Raw genomic sequence first — 17,820 nt, 5'->3', positions numbered from 1 at the left:
TGAAGTACTTAGGGATGTGATGTAATAGTAGACAGGTATGGTTGGGCTTGATGGTCTCAAAGGTCTTTTCTAACCATTCTATGATTCAATGATTCAGCCATAAGTCTTTCAGCAGCCGTATGTGCAGACTGTGTGCCTTTCTCACTGTGGTTTATACTGAGTGCTACCTACTCCCAGCCTCTGATATTTAGCTCCTGAGCCAAGCTCTCCTTGACTCTAACATCAGTCAATATCAAATGGATTTTAAAGCTTTGTGTTGGCTCAATTTGGTACTGAAGGCCATTATGAAGCTCAGAAGTGAACCAACGGATTTGTTGATAAATGAAGTGCTCTAACACTCTGTCCTGCTGAGGCAGATTGTATTCCTTGCACAGCACCTGGTGACGAACGGGGATTGTCAGGGCAAAAAACAAGTGTTTCCCTGCAGTATTCATTCTACTCGTTAAATTTATATGATGTGATGTCTCTAGATAGCTGGAAAGAATTCTATATTCCAGATAGGTTTTAATGAAAAAACAAACAAACCCTTTATAGGAAAAGAGAATATAATTTTAATGGCCATAAAAATACCTGAAATAAAAAATTTGTGTAGGCTTCAAAGGTGTACTATCATAAAGGGTTTTCCCTATTTTCTTATTCTATACATACCGGGTGATCAGGCCCAGCCAACACAGGTTCACAAAAGGCAGGTCTTGCCAAACTAACCTGATCGCCTTCTATGACAAAGTGACTCGGCTGCTGGATGAGGGAAAGGCTGTGGATGTATCTTCCTGGACTTCAGTAAAGCCTTTGACACAGTTTCTCACAGCACTCTGCTTGGGAAACTGTCAGCCTCTGGGCTGGACAGGCGCACGCTCTCCTGGGTGGAAAACTGGTTGGATGGCCGGGCCCAGAGAGTGGTGGGAAATGGTGTGAAATCCAGCTGGAGGCCAGTGACAAGTGGGGTTCCCCAGGGCTCAGTGCTGGGTCCAGCCCTGTTCAATGTCTTTATCAATGACCTGGATGAAGGCATCGAGTGCACCCTTAGCAAGTTTGCGGACGACACTAAGCTGGGTGGAAGTGTGGATCTGCTGGAGGGTAGGGAGGCTCTGCAAAGGGATCTGAACAGGCTGGACCGCTGGGCAGAGTCCAACGGCATGAGGTTTAACAAGGCCAAATGCCGGGTCCTGCACTTGGGGCACAACAACCCTATGCAGTGCTACAGACTAGGAGAAGACTGTCTAGAAAGCTGCCTGGAGGAGAGGGACCTGGGGGTGTTGGTTGACAGCGACTGAATATGAGCCAGCAGTGGCCCAGGTGGCCAAGAAGGCCAATGGCATCTTGGCTTGTATCAGAAACGGCGTGACCAGCAGGTCCAGGGAGGTTATTCTCCCTCTGTACTCGGCACTGGTGAGACCGCTCCTCGAATCCTGTGTTCAGTTCTGGGCCCCTCACCACAAGAAGGATGTTGAGGCTCTGGAACGAGTCCAGAGAAGAGCAGCAAAGCTGGTGAAAGGGCTGGAGAACAGGCCTTATGGGGAACGGCTGAGAGAGCTGGGGTTGTTTAGCTTGGAGAAGAGGAGGCTGAGGGGAGACCTCATTACTTTCTGTAACTACCTGAAAGGAGGTTGTAGAGAGGAGGGAGCTGGCCTCTTCTCCCAAGTGACAGGGGACAGGACAAGAGGGAATGGCCTCAAGCTCCGCCAGGGGAGATTTAGGCTGGACATTAGGAAAAAAATGTTTCACAGAAGGGGTCATTGGGCATTGGAACAGGCTGCCCAGGGAGGTGGTTGATTCACCTTCCCTGGAGGTGTTTAAGGCACGGGTGGACGAGGTGCTAAGGGGCATGGTTTACTGTTTGATAGGAATGGTTGGACTCGATGATCCGGTGGGTCTCTTCCAACCTGGTTATTCTATGATTCTATGACTTCTATTTTCTATACGTATTGATTTACCAAAAGACTTCTTTGACTAATACAGAATATATGTTATAATAAATACAAAAAAATCAGTATTTCTAATGTGACATGTTTCTACAAAAGCTAATAAAATACAGAATCACAGAATGGATTGGTTTGGAAGGGATGTCAAAGCCCATCCAGTTCCATCTCCCTGCCATGGGTAGGGACGCCTCCCACTGGATCAGGTTGCTCCAAGCCTCATCCACCCTGGCTTTGAACACCTCCAGGGAAGGAGCAGCCACAACTTTTCTGGGGAACCTGTGCCAGGGTTTCCCCACCCTTGCTGTGAAGAATTTCTTCCTAATATCTAATCTGAATCTCCCCTCTTCCAATTTAAAGCCATTCCCCCTTGTCCTGTCACTACATGCCCTTGTAAAAGGTCCCTCTGCAGTTTTCTAGGGGATATGAAGAGGCAGCATCATACGAGATCATGATAGTTTGCCTATGAAGTTTTCAACATCTCATCTAGAGAATCTGCTTTTCTTTGTGCCTTTCAATAGGGCTTATGCCTTGATATGTCCTGGTACTGTGTACTAGAAAGATATTCATATTAAATACCACTTTCTTGCTACGGTGATGGAGCTCTTAGGTTATTTGCAAGATAAGAAGTATAGAAAATCATATAAAATGACATGCGTATAGGAAGCTAATAATAGAACTCTTTGGGTCTCGAAAAGAGTAGAATACTGGATAAGAATTCATAAGAAGGAAAACTTATATTAACATCTCTCACATTTTCAGCACTGTCATGCAAAATAGTCATCCTCTAATTGCAAATGGATCTGTAGTTTGTAATTATTAAGCATTATTTTATTGTTTTTTTGTCTAGATCCTCAAATCCAGTGTTAAACTTGTCATTGATATTCAGAGTTCACAGTCAGTGATTAAAAAGAAACTTTATATCCATGTAATATATTATCAGGAGTGAGTTTCTACTTTGTTAAGGCTAGTTATGAGCTACAAGGCTACTTAATAAGGATACTTCTAAGCCTTAACAAGAGTAAGAATTTCATTTAAGTGCTTTCCAAGAATAGTGCAGAAATAAAATTTTAAACACATCTCTCACTGCCTGCATCTTTACACCTGAGGGGAACCTCTCCATTCCACGGATATGATGAAGGTTGTGACCAGGTTTATGTGTTTGCTAGGACCAATCTTTCCTAAAGTTTCTCGAAGTAAAAAGTGGTTTACGGCACTGGAAGTGGGTAAATTAAATGTCAAAGAAGAGGAAGTATGGGATGAAGCTGCCCTGGACCTAACTGTGACAGTTGCAATACTGTGTTACACAACTTTTATATAACTCTTGGCTGTCTAATAAAAATGATCCTAAGCCTTATTTTAATTTTATAAGCTGTGTATGTGTATAATACACAGTGTACTTCTATTCATATGCCAAAGATGTGCAGCCAAATTATTTACTATCAGCATAAGTCTCTTTTAATAATTTAAGCCCTTAATCTTCTATATTATTTCCTCTTTGTGTGTCTCAGTGGCTTTACAGTTTTCTATTCACGCAACCCGATTTCAACACAAAAATGCTATTTCTTTGTAAAAATATTTACTTATTTAATAGCCCCAAGTGTAACCTATTCCTATAGTTATAGCCTGATGGAAAGAATTATAGCAGGTTTGTTGTTTTTCAGAGAGAATGTGTTGTTCCTCTGTTCTCCTGCTTGAGGTTTTTGAAATTAGGGTGCAGGTAAGGAGCATTATTATAATGAAAGATTTTACGTCATTAAGATTTGCCAATTTAATCAGGCATATACAGTCTGCATTATTCAGGTTATCAGATCTCTTGCCCATAATCTCTCATTTTTCACTAAGCAGTGTGGGAGCTTGGAGGACTGAGGAGTTTCCAATCTACCTGTCTTTGACAGCTTGGAAGAGAAGGGCATGTGGACTAGACCTAACAAGAGAACCTCAGTGAGGTTTTTTCCCCTCAGCTTTCAGTCTGTATGTCTCCTCCCATGGCTTCCTCTATAAACTAAGGCTTTCTGGTAGGATGTTTCAGCTATTGAGGAGATCAGTTTAAAACAGTTTGAAAAAGACCTGGTAAGGATCTTGGAACCATTAAACATGGACGAACATTTCAAAGGTATTTGACGTTTTGTATGCTAGCTATGTTGATGTCATTGATCATTGACATTCTAAGTAATATATTGTTATAATTTGAATTATGCTTTAGTAGAGTTTCTTTTATTTTTCTTTATTGCAGGTTTAAGATTTTTAAGAGCCCTTAGACTGATACAGTTTTCAGAAATTTTGCAGTTTCTGAATATCCTTAAAACAAGGTAAGACCTTTTCTTGCACATTGAGTTAGTTGCATTGGTGACGGAACATAAATGGCTTAGGTTTGTTGTCCTAGGAATACATTCTTTTATGGAAAAAAAAAACTTTCTGTTCTTCCAGCCTTTTTCTACTGATGAATGATTTCTAAGTATTAGCATCTTTTGACATGTCATCAGCAGAAGATTTTACTTGATGTGTAGTTACATTTGAAATATCTGAGCAGGACTGAGTGCTGATAAATTAAAAGCAGAGTGAATTACAGAGCCCTGCACTGGTAAAATAATTATTTCCATGTAATCAGTCCATATTCCACTGCCTTGGAAAAACAGAAATTTCAATTGATTCAACAGAATGCACCTAAAAAGAAATTTGAGGAATAATAATTGTTGCTGTATTTCAGGGTTTTTTTTTTAACTGAGCGCCCTTCTTCATATCAAAAACATTAGAAATTAATTTTACACTCAGCTATCTTTATATTGTGTTCATTATCATTACCATTTCTTTCAAAGAATATTTAAAATAATCCAAGCAACCTTCTGGCTTTCACTGATTTTTCAGGTTATTAGTACATGAAAGTTGTGTAGAAGCAGCACAACTTTGAGCAAAAGATCACTTTGAAGTTAAAAAAAATAATAGGAACCTTCTCGTACCATGCAGTGGAAGACAACACTGCCTTTCATCATGCTCTAGCTGAGGTGTTGAACCCAGCTTCCAATAATTAAAATAGTCACTTCCATTCTGAAATCCTCTGCTCTCTCCTCTAACTGATGATGCATGCATGAATGCTTTATATGCAACTAACTCTGTTTACTTGCTGTGTTAATTAGCAGTGATGGAGAGGCAAATCTTTTGATCGTTACACACTCATGGTAAACCCCAGTTTCTTTAACCCCTAACCTTGAAACCATTCTCTCTGGTGTATATCTCACACTATCTGTCTTTAGCTGTGTGGCTGCAAGAAATCCAGTTCTTGTCAAATTAAGCAATTGAAGAACATGTGGTGAAGATGCAGTCCAGTAGCTTAGAACGGTACCAGTATGGTAGAAGAGAGTAATTTGTGCAGGCATTCAGAATATCCAGTGGGTTTGCATTTAACGCACAGAGCAGCCTCGCCACAAGAAATGGCAGTCAATGGAAAAGCCCCATAAACTCTAAGTATTTTGGATAAAGGCTAAAAAGCCCCTTCAGGAGTGGTGGATTTGTAAACTTCCAGATCCATAAATGAAGGAATAGTGCATTAATCACATTCAGTGTGTTTAGAGCTGGCATATTCGAGGTTGACCTGTTCATTTAAGTAGCATTTGCCTGGTACAAAATTTATTCTTACGTTAAATATCGTAATCTTGGTGATTTATTTATATAAGTGCCCAACCATTTTATATGAGTAAAACCCAAATGTTGATTCTAGAAGCAGAGCTTCCTTGTATGACTATCTTTGAATAGAGGAATTCCAGTGTGCTTGCCATTAATAACAAGTAACTCATGAGTGACAAGATAAGAAACTGAAAAAGTATCGAGGGCACTGCTGTAGTTTTAATATTTTGTGCAATTAGGAAGAAATTCTGTCCTACTTTTCCTCTTTCCCCCAGACAAAAAAAAAAAAAAAAAAAAAAGATTTGCTCTGGCCTCTAAATTAATATTATTCCTGGAATTAGCTGCTGAGATATTAGGATTAAAGGAGCATATATTATATGCAGAATCGGCACAAGGGCCATTCTAGAAATGCAAAAACAGAGGCAGTGAGAAGACCAGCAAAGTAGTGTGGGACTGCTAGATAATTATTAGAATATCTGAAAAGCTATTAATTATATTTGAAAAGAACTAGTAAGGCAAAGCAAAATGTTACTGTTGTATTAAAAAACAGTACTCCGCCAAGGAGTACTGGTTCCTAATTTGAAATTACATATATTATAACCAGTATGTTTTGTCCCATTTTCAATTAAATAGGATGAATTTTGTGGTGTTCCATTGAAAATTTCTCTCCTTCACTGTTTCCTAATATTTTTTCAACAAAACTGCTGAGGCTTAGGGCTCACAGTAAGGGATTTTGCACAGATGTTGGAAGGAGCTTAAAGAGCAGGAAAATGTTTGTGACTAATCCTGCAGCTATATTTAGGCTGTGGCAGGAACAGCAGGAGCATTTCATAGAGGTGGGGTAAGGTACAATGGTTAATAAATCTGAAAGAATAAAATGTACCAAACAAGTCGTGTAAATGGTTATTTTTATTGGCTGCTGTAATATACAATAATGCATATACAATATACAGTAATACAGTAGTGGACACCAACAGACATACGATTGTTTCAGGAGCCCCTTCTGGTCCGAGTTCAGGTGAAGGATCATATTTAGTCTTTCAAGCTTTGTATCAGCATAATTTCCATCATTTAGTTTAATCTAGGAACCTGTTTCTAGGATCCTGTACTGTGACTGAGTGTTATCACCAAAAGAAATACACACCTTAATCATTCTTTAAAGAAGAGAGAAATAGGGAATAAGTGTTGATGAAGGGGAAGGCTAATTAATTGCAGTACTACTGGTGTTTCATCTTATATTTGAGTGCAGAATTCATTACAGCGCCTGTCATTACCAACTGTATTTCTTCCCTAGTGCCCATCCACAGTTGTCCACTTCACTGACTGTAATTCTTAAAAATGTTGTTCATGGAGCTGGTCCAATTAGTTTTCCAGGTTTATTTCTCAGCCTTGTTTAGAAAATAATGCATTTTTATTGTCCTTAGTGCAGTTTCAAACAGAGGAACTGATTAATTCTACTGCAAAACTACTACTAACACTGATAGTGAATTTTTGCTGATTTCTATTCCTTTGGAACAAATTGTGTTTTTTCCTGTGACATTTTTCTTTCTTAGAAATGCTTTCAAAACCAAAGGAGAGCTATTTCCAATGCATTTCCATGAAAGGGTGAGATTATTTAGATGTAGTATATGGACTTCAGTTCCTTGTGTATTTGGTGAGCATCCTGCTTAGCTTTTGAAATCGTAGTGATTTCTGTAAGAAGAGAGGAAGCAAGCTTTACTTAATTCTTTTCCCCACAAACTTTAAAGCATGATATTTTCCTAATCAACTAAGTGATGTTCTTATTTCAAAGTCATTCTTGCTAAAACAGGGAACACACTGCTCAGTGGAACTAGGAAGAGTTCACAGAATTTGACAGATAGGTTTCAGTCTTTGGGTTCTTTTTGAAATGCGAATGTGAAGTATGAAATATTCTACCTCAGTGAATGTCCACAGAGAAGTTCCTAGGAGTTCGTGGAACCAGAATAATAGGAAAATTCCTTAGAACTTTACACAGAAAGTGTAATGTATCTAAGTTATTTAATTTGGGAAACGTGTTTTTTTTTTTTTTCTTTTTGTTTTCAGAAAAGCAGCATGACATTTATAGATTGGCTTCAATAGTTCCTTAATTGTCGGCTATAAGTGCAGGGAAATATTCTTGCCCTGTGGTCATATGTGCAAGTGTTAACATGTGGTTACTATAGAATTGTGGAATAGTTTGGGTTGGAAGGGACCTCAAAGCCCACCCAGTTCCACCCCCCCTGCCAAGGGCTGGGGCACCTTCCACTGCACCAGGTTGCTTAAAGCCCCATCCAATCTGGCCTTGAACACCTCCAGGGATGGGGCAGCCAACAACTTCCCTGGACAAACCCGAGCCAGTGCATCCCCACCCTCACAGGAAACATTTCTTCCCAAGAACTCATCTTAATCTTCACTCTTTGAATTGAAAACCGTTCCCCCTCATCCTGTCCCAGCAATATAAGCATCCCCTTGGTGTTAATTTTTCAAGTGTCCTCAAGTCTGGGGTCAAAAGCAGAATGAATATGGAAGATGGATACAAACTAATGAAATAATTAAAAACACATCAGTCCATTTTCTGTACCAGTGCAGTGTCCAGTGGCTAATATTAATTTGCATTACTCAATTTAAGTATTAGACCTTCATGGATGTATTCCAGAGTAGTAGAATATTTACATGGAAATAATTCCTGAAGTGTGTAGCAATGAAAAATGAGAAGGTGAGTGTGCTGAGAGACAACCAAATTATCTCTGATAAACCAGTATTTGTTTCTGTTTGTTTGATGATGAGTGCAGATGCAGCTGAGGTTTCCATTTGTCTTTTAAAGACATTGGAATTTTTCTTTCGAGCTATCTAAATTATACAAATGTGAAGTCAGCAAAGGCGAAATCGTATGTATTTTGCATAGATGTTTGATTAAGTCTTATAGGGAGCCTGCTTCTCCTCAGAAATCCTCGTCAGATTCTTTCAGTGTGAAGCATGCAGTTGTGTGCAGGTACGTGTCTTAAATGTGTGATAAATTCCATTCTAAGGCTCTGTTTGTTGTTGGATTTTGTTTCTTTTCAGCAATTCCATCAAGCTAGTGAATCTGTGCTCTATATTTATCAGCACGTGGCTGACAGCAGCTGGGTTCATACATTTGGTAAGTACATTTGAAAATAGTTCATTGACTTTTTCTCATGGATCATCTGCACCCGAGCTACTTTATTACCTGGAATTGCCTTGCTCTGGATAATCCCTTATGGCATCTAGAGAGTACAATAAAAAAAAAGGCATCATGAATTCCTGAATTTTTAGGCTTCTACTCAAAACTAATTATGAATAATGAGTAATATATCGTAACAACAGCAATAAAATACGGACTTGGGCTGCTGCAAGTTTTTGAGTGATTACGATTCACCAGGAGGTGGCACTGTTTCCTAAATAACTTACTGAGCGCTTCCTGGAAGGAGTTGAAATGGTACTGGGGTCCTGGGAACTCAGTCAGTGGTGGGGCCAGAAAGAAGTGGTCCTGTATTTCCACAAGAAGTAAGGGGATTGCTGACATTCCGGTAGCAAGTTTTTAGAGATTATTTCCTTCTCTTTTGTTTCTGAATTTCAGTTTTTGTGGGTGTTGCTTTAAGTCACTGATAAGACGTTTTTGCAATTGATTTTTATTTCACAGTAATCAATACATGGAAGATGTAAGATAGTATAGAAGTGCATATGGTTTCATAAATATGAATATGCATATGACTATATGACAATTATGCATTTTAAACATCTTAAACTAATAGCTTTTGCTGATTTGTTTGGTAAATACAATTAAATATGGTTAAGTCTTTGTCCTTTAAATACATTTTATGATCAACAAAGGAAAATTTCAAGGTGCAAATAGTTATTTGGGAATGATTTTGAGCTAATATGATCATTTAATGGTTTTGACATTAGTCCAGAGTAATTTAATTGACTCCATTTGAATTTTCTTGAGCTGCATCCAGCTATATAAGATTAAATTGAGAATGTCTATCCTCTTGTTATACCAGATAGTGATTTAATTTTCAGTCTTACAGAGATGCATTGGAATTTTTCTCGGTTTTGGTTATGATAGTTGTTTTTGTTCATTCATGGATGACCATATTTTTACTCCTTAGTAGCATTTTTATTGTAGAAACATTATTTCTATTTTGTACCAGAAAAAAAAAGCGCACCTTCCCCATTGATAAAATTTTAATGTTGTCACATGCAGTAGCTGGTTTTGTGGAAAAGGAATAGCATATCAGTGGACTTCACATGTCACTGTTGCCATTAATAGCTACATAATGCTATAAAACAAAAATATTAAGAAATAAAATAAAATTACAAGTAAGATTCACTCTGAAAAAGTTCTGAACAACTTGGTGTAAAATGAATTTGCCTACAGCTGCATTAATAAGTTTTATTATTTAGTAGTGAATGGGAAAGATACTTTCCATAAAGAGTGTGAGTGGCAAGGCTATGCATATTGGCAAAAGAACTGGAATGGTACAGCTGGGGCAGGGTTAGAGCCTGTATTGGCTCAAAATAAATCATAGAAAAAGGTCCAGAGTTTATATTAATGCCAAAATATGTATATACACACATGTGCATACACGTATATCAGTAATTTGTGGTATAACTCTATTAATGCTTTATGTTTTTTCTTGTCCATTTTAGGTGGAGAACTCAGGGGATCCATGGGAAAATTTCCAAAATAATCAACCGCTAACATATTGGGAATGTGTTTATTTACTGATGGTTACAATGTCCACTGTTGGCTATGGAGATGTTTATGCAAAAACAACTCTTGGTCGCCTTTTCATGGTCTTCTTCATCCTTGGGGGATTGGTAAAAACCTTATTATTATTATTATTATTATTATTATTATTATTATTATTATTATTATTATTATTATTATTATTCCTGCTACATTAATACTTGATCCTCTATATCTCAATGCCGTAATTAAGGAAATAATATGTCCGGTTTTGTGGATTTAAATAAATTATAAACCTTTTAAATATGTTTAACACACCCCATTTATTTTCTGTAGTTATATATTTTGACAGAACTTGTGAAATCAGTCCAGTTTATTAGTCAGAATTTTTCTAATCCATTTAAATGAGTAATGCATGTGAATACATGAAGTGCCTTAATATTTCAACTTATAATGTTATTTGTAGTCCTTTACTTTCTAGTGACTGACTGTAGTGCATTTTTGGAGGCTGCTATTGGTATTTAAAGGCACTTTGCGGTTTCAGAAGTCCTACCCACCCTTCTGTGTTCCTTCCCAGAATTCCAACAAACACTGTGGCTTCGGACTGCCTTAAAGAGCAGCTTGCCTGATCCAGATGGTGGCAAACCACATTCTCTTCCATTTCAAACATCTTTTCATGTCATGTAGCACAATTTTAACTTGCAATTTATCACATAGCCATGACCAGTATGTTTTTATATTGGCAAATTCTCATGTTCTTTGTCCTGTATGTACGTAGCACCAAAGTTCGTGATTGACTTATGTCACCTTTGCTATTATTTGTCAGTGTTAGTAATATTGTAGGACCTGTTGTAATGTTATCCTCTAAACCATCCAAGTTTATTTTAATATTTACACTGTGCAAGGTAAGTGCTTTCTGGATTTCTCACATACATACACATGTATTTTCTTACTTTGCTCTCATATATTGGTTTCACATACACGTCCATCTGACAGACATTATATGTTCTGAATGCCATATATGAGAGACACAGACTCATATGTATGACTGTGTGTATATGTATATGAGCATAAATATATGCATTCCCATCTGTGTTTATTGACATACGAAGACAAAGACCATGTCAGCGGGCAGTAGCTCTTCGAAGTATCCAGCCACAAGGAAGCTGTTTGTTGGACTAAACATGGCAGAATAGTTTTTATTTTCTCCTCAAACCCCTTTTTTTTTCTATCAGGTGTCATTCCAAGCCTTTTAAAAACATGGACTTTTGGAAAAGTTTTTTTGGGGAGTGGGGGGACAAACTTTTTATTTCTTGACAGGGGGAACATCCTCTGCTTTCATCTTGGTTTTGTCTTCTTTTGAATCCTAATCATAGGGGAAAAAAATCTGTTTTTTAAACTAGAAATCTAACAATATTGATAATACTTTTTTTTTTGTTTTGTTTTGTTTTGCAGTGGAGCTTGGATAGTTTTTTCCCCTCTTTTCTCCAGGAATAATTAGACATAATTGTATTTTAGTATTAGATACCAATTTGAATTAATTTTGTTCTTGTTTTGTGTGCCTTTTTTTCCTCTTTTGACTATTTTCTTGATTTATAAGGTGTGCATCTTCTCCAAGACCAACTTTTACATTGAGCCCTCTTGTTTTGTTTGATGAGAACTTTTACATTTTTTAAATTTTCTTTTAAAACAACTTCACAGACCTAATTCTTTTGCATTTTCAGATCTTAAAGATATATATCTTCTGAAAATATTCATCATCCCCCTTTCTTTGGCCTCTCTTTTTAGTCTTTTCTTCTGTCTCCTGTCTTCTTCTTAGGCCATGTTTGCCAGCTACGTCCCTGAAATCATAGAGTTAATAGGAAACCGCAAGAAATATGGTGGTTCCTATAGTGCGGTTAGTGGAAGAAAGTAAGTATCCCAAGAGGCTCTGCTGCCTCTGCTGCAGTAGAACACTCTCTGCATGCCATTTTCTTTTTTTTTGTGTTTTTGTTTCATGCATGTAGGCAATGTTTGCTCGCTACGTGCCAGAAATTGCTGCTCTCATCCTTAATCGGAAGAAATACGGCGGGACTTTTAACTCAACCCGAGGCAGAAAGTAAGTCAAAAAAGACCAGGTGTGGTTGTGTGACTTTAAAGAGCCCCTGAAGGTGGTAATAGCTGATCTACAGCTTGTACGGCTGTGTTGCTTGGCCTCAGATGTTACCACTGGAGAGTTGTCACACTATAATTAGAGACCTGGGCTATGCTACGGTACAAGTCACAACATTTTGTCCCTACATCAAGAGAACCTGGATGCCACTAGGACTACACTAACGCATCTTGTGAGAAATGCTGGTGTTGCGTATACAGTTGGCTTCTGAAACAAGGTTAACTTGTCACTTCAGAGTTCTGAGCAGCAGATTATCATGTGGTCATCTCTTAACTAAGTGACAATAATAGTTCACATGATTTTCAAACAACTCAGTTCTTCAGAAGTCTTTGGTTTATGAGATTTATGTTGATTTGATCATTCCATCAGACTGGCTTTGTCAGATGTCTGATAGTATCATTTCGCATTGTTCAAACAGCACATTCAAATCTCGTGCAGCTCCTATTGGTTTCATAGGAGTATTGCAAACGCTCATGATTTTAGACTCTATGACCAGGGATTTTAAAGCGATTATCTTCCACATGTTCTATAAAACCTATCCTAAGAGGAACCAGTAGTTCTTTAGTATCAAAATAATATGGAAGAACGCCAAACCCATGAAAAAAAATATTACTTTATATCTGGTAGCAACAGTTAAATTTTTTTGGACCACATTAGCTCATTGCATTTTTTTTGAAAAGCCTATTTGTTTTGTTGAAAATGTTAAAATCATCTCTTTCTGGCATTCCCAGCACCTAGACCTGCTGGGATATAGCCTTTAATGAACTAGGTGTATTTGGAGACGTAGTAGTTTCTCCTGTGTATCACCATTAGCATCTTTTGTTTCATTACATGTCATTGTGACCTTCATTGGTGGAGATACCTTTGCTCTAAAAGACTAGTCACATAGAATTCTTTCAGTATAACATAAAGAAAATACTGCAAGCAACACATCTCATTCGTTGTCCCACTTCTTACCTTAAAAAGATATGGTTTTACTTTATTCCTTGCAAATCATCACTCATGCATCATTTTATAAACGTGGGTTATGATTCTATTAAGTTATTTTTTCTCTCCATGGAGCAGAAAGACTGTAAATATTCAACAGAACTAATTCTAGAGTACTGCTCTTACAACACTGGGTGGATAGATGAAAGATTTTATCTAATTATTGTTTATACTGTTGTATGTTCAATAATACTCAGCAATTAAATGACACAAAAACTTCAGTGCTCTCATTTTTTTGAGATACTCTCAAATGTCTAAAGTTATTTTTGCTGTAAACACTGATGTTGGGAACTTGCATCACAAGTCACTTATCCAGATTAACAAAATGCCTTAGTTTTATTGAGATAGAGTAATTAATTTCCCAAAATGTTTATTTGCGACCAAAGCCTACTCATCTTGTATTTGTATTCCTGCTTAGTTTCTCAAAGAGAGGAGTTTTTTAAACATAGAACTTACTCTTCTGGATTTAAGGCTTCAAAGGGGTTACAGCAGAAGGGAAATAAGGGTTAAAAACTGTTTTATATACAGAATTTCAGTTTCTCCCCTTCAACATTGTCACTAGTACCCAGCATTGCTCAGATGTCTCTAAATTTGGCACTGATCTTCAGTCAGAACCCCACATCCTGAGAAGCTCAACTCCAGATTACAGGCTTCTGCTAGCTTTGGGGCGTGCTTAATTTTATTTTTTCACTTTTTTTTTTTATTTATACGCACTTTCTGTTTGGCTTTAGCTCACTGTAGTCAATGCTTTCTCTGCTAATCTCTGCTGCCCATACAAGTTCTTTGAAAATTCAACTCTTATCATCAGTATACAGACTATTTGATTTGTTTTATGCATTGTTTTCTAGCTCAAATATTAATTACTAAGTAGTTTAAAGGCATCCTTTGCTCATGTGGGTCTTTCATCAGAGAATCTCATCTTGGGAACTGTACAGTAAAAAGCCATTAGCACCCCTTGTTTGATGTTGCTTTTGCAGTCAGTAGAACAAGATTGATGAAATGTTATGTTTGGCCAAAATTTAAGTTTTCGTTTGGAATTCAGTGTTGAGGGAATGGATTGTCAGAACCAATAAGTTTTCCTTTGCTTGGGATATGGGCATGTGGTAGTAATTAGCAATATAAGATCCTTAGTTGAGCAACCAAATATAATGAGAAACCACAGTTTTTCTATTCCTAATGTCAGAAAGTTTCCAGATAAAGTTGAAGCTTGTATAAAATGAAAGCAGCTAAATTTTGTTGAAAGATGTAGTTACAACTGTTAAAATAGCAAATGTATATGCTTTTCGTTTTCACCAAAATAGGCAAATACATGAAATGTACTTTGTAGCAGTTAAATGTATCTTTGTACACATTGCCTCCTGCACTGTGTCTGTGAAATAACATGCTTCTGTGTGACTAATGAACATTTAGGTGTAGAGTGAAAATTAACTTCCCATTATGTATGTTTTGAGGATTGCACTGCATGGCTTTGTCTTGCTGTATAACTGTAACTGTTGAAGCACATAGTGTGCATAAAAATTATTCTAGAAACTCCACTTACTAACGAAGAAAAACAACCAACACACCAGCAAGTTTGATTTCACATTTCATTTTCCTTTTTAGCTGATAAACTCCCCAAAGGACTCATAAGCTATATACAAATCATTTTACACAATAAATAAGCTTACTTCTCTCTTAGATGAGACACAAACATCCAGAGTTTGGAAGCAGGAGTAGTTTGTAGGCCATGTGCAATTATCACTGGTTAAATTTACTTGGTATTCAATAGTTTTGTTACAAAAGTCTACATGTCTTTTTAAATTTGAAATTTAATTTATAATCTCTGCTTTCTAATATACTCCTGCGGTGAGACTTGTGAAGTCACATAGACATGTGTTATGATATCATAGAACAGTTTGGGTTGGAAGCGACCTTAAAGCCCATCCAGTTACACCCCTGTCATGGGCAGAGATACCTCCCACTGGATCAGGTTGCTCAAAGCCCCATCCAGCCTGGTCCTGAACACCTCCAGGGATGGGGTAGCCACAGCTTCTCTGGGCAACCTGTGCCAGGGCCTCACCACCCTCACAAGGAAACATTTCTTACTAATACACCAGAATCAGATGGGCTGTGGACAAGTAAAAACTGGCTGCCTTACTTTAGTTATATTCAGAACAATAAAATAATTACTTCTTTCTATAATCACCACTCAATATGAATGACAGAGAAAACCAGACTATAGTTACAAAGACAGAAAGTAGTGGATATTATATATATACTCCCACACCACACCTAAGATGAAACTGGGAAATGAAATTCAGGCATGAGAAACAATTGAAACTGTAAAAAATATTTTTTGATCCTGCTAAAATGTAACTTACTTTCTCTATAGAACAGTTGGCATATTATTATTAATAGACTAACCTGAGTGAGTTTTTGTGAGATTAATGGAGTCAAGTTCATGCTTTCTGAAGATGAGAAGTGCTTTTAAAATGCAAAGTAGACATTTGTAATAAAGGTTAACTCTTATTAATTGCTTCGCCAAGCATTATGACATCACACTGGAATGTATCTGCAGTATTATATACTACATATCTCACTAAAACATTGTGAAACTTACTAGATCACTAAGAAATAACTAAGGAAAACATAGGCTTCAATGAAGTTATATTCTGGTAATTTCTTTAAGTAAATTAGTGACAAACTAGTATAACAGATAAACAGATTAAGTGGTTTGTAATGACAAAATACTGAATACAAAAACTGACAATAAATACTAAATGAAATGTAGTTGTGTAGAGATCTGAGAAAGCTCCAGGGAGACCTTATAGCAGCTTTCCAGTGTCAATAGGGGCTACAGAAAGGCTGGGGTGGGGCTCTTTACAAGGGCATGGAGTGGTAGAATGAGAGAGAATGGCTTTAAATTGGAAGGGGAAAGATTTAGATGAGACGTTAAGAAGAAGATTTTCACAATGAGGGCGGTGAGCACAGGCACAGGTTGCCCAGAGAAGTTGTGGCTGCCCCATCCCTGGAGGTGTTCAAGGCCAGGTTGGATGCAGCCATGAGCAGCCTGATTCCGTGGGAGGTGTCCCTGTCCATGGCTGGGGGTTGGAACTGATTTGGCCTTTAAGGTCCCTTCCAACCCAAACCATTCGGTGATTCTATGTACATATATATATAAACTGCTTATCCTGTCCTAGTAGTAAATATTTATGCTAAACTTTGTTAATGTTTCAAAAAAAAAGATCCAGAGGCATTACCATAGTTAATAGGCAAGATTGAAAGTTGTATTTTAATGAAATCATAGTTCTTTACTGTATAAGCCATTGAAGCCGTTTGTTTTTCTTCTCTCATGATCACCTCTGCTTCCCAGAGATTTCTTCAGATTTCTTAAATTGACAAGCCATAAGTTAGCAAATCATCAACGTATCAACGGGAAGAGTCATCTGTTAGGGATTCCTTCCAGAGGGGAAACTTGGGATTCAATAACTAAACTTCACAGAGAAAAATAAAAGCTGTAGACAGATAGATCGGGTAAACAGAAAGGCAAACAGATAACTGAAGTTGACAGGCCATCTTGGACTCATTAGACAGTTGAATTTGATTAAAAATTAGAAAAAACAAAACTATAGCTTTCCCAAATCCTTTGGCAAAGGTCCATTTGCTGCAGTAATGGGAGGCATAGCTCTGAAGAAAGTAACAGATTATTATATTAAATCATTTGATACAATATGCAAGATATTATTTTCCAGTGGGATGAGACTGTAATAAGAAAATGTGACATGGATTGCATTATGATCCCCAGGGATGCCTGTTTCCCATATGTGAGCCGTTCTCCCAATTCCACTGTTTCAAATGAAGTCTTACTTAGTGATAAAGAAAATCTGATGAGTGTTAAATAGACTGAGAGATAGAACTAATAGGACAACCCTTTTCTGTTTTTGCACACTTATTAAGCTATCATCTTCTTATGAAAGAAAGAAGGGAAATGTGCGAAGTGATGTATGGTAATATTGTGATTTAAATATGTATTCTGCATCTCAAATCATGTACCATTCCTCAAACAACACTGTTAATTTTATATTTCTGTTGAAAATTGCAAATATTTCAAGTTTTCCATTTCTCTTTCTAAATTTTAAGAAAACAACTTTTGGGTTTGGCATCAAAATAGCAGTTTTTGCTGTCCAGGTTTTGACTCAAGGAAGACTGAATCTGGTTTATAAGTCTGCTCATCTACCTTAATCTTCAAAATATACAAGCCATGACTTCAAGAGTGGTTTTTCCAAGGAGTGCAATGTGAGATGGCAGAAGTGGTGAATTAATCAGCAAGTTGTAGTGAATTATAACTTGTTGTTTTCACTCACGTTCTTTTGCAAAAAATTAATCATGACATTTTGGGATGATTTCTATAGAAAGGCATTGCCTGTGATCATGAATGAAATGCTCAG

The 17,820-nt window shown here is 37.3% G+C and overlaps 1 protein-coding gene across 25 annotated transcripts in view; it reads left to right on the top strand.

Moving 5' to 3' along the window:
- KCNMA1 (potassium calcium-activated channel subfamily M alpha 1) overlaps positions 1-17,820 on the top strand; it is a 438,776-nt gene that overhangs the window by 276,397 nt on the left and 144,559 nt on the right. For 21 of the 25 annotated variants that reach the window (XM_069863464.1, XM_069863463.1, XM_069863456.1 and 18 more), the window contains exons 6-9: positions 4,156-4,231; positions 8,607-8,682; positions 10,215-10,385; positions 12,074-12,165. In XM_069863464.1, coding sequence (XP_069719565.1) covers positions 4,156-4,231; positions 8,607-8,682; positions 10,215-10,385; positions 12,074-12,165 — 415 coding nt within the window. Of the gene's footprint in view, positions 1-4,155; positions 4,232-8,606; positions 8,683-10,214; positions 10,386-12,073; positions 12,166-12,260; positions 12,353-17,820 lie in introns of all 25 variants that reach the window. The other 4 variants (XM_069863465.1, XM_069863457.1, XM_069863453.1 and 1 more) reach the window with 1 other exon arrangement.

This window comes from Phaenicophaeus curvirostris, chromosome 9 (genome assembly GCF_032191515.1).
Source record: "Phaenicophaeus curvirostris isolate KB17595 chromosome 9, BPBGC_Pcur_1.0, whole genome shotgun sequence".
In the NCBI taxonomy this organism is placed as follows: Eukaryota; Metazoa; Chordata; class Aves; order Cuculiformes; family Cuculidae; genus Phaenicophaeus; species Phaenicophaeus curvirostris.
Note: the sequence above shows the minus strand (reverse complement) of the source record. Positions and strands in the feature narration are given on the sequence as shown.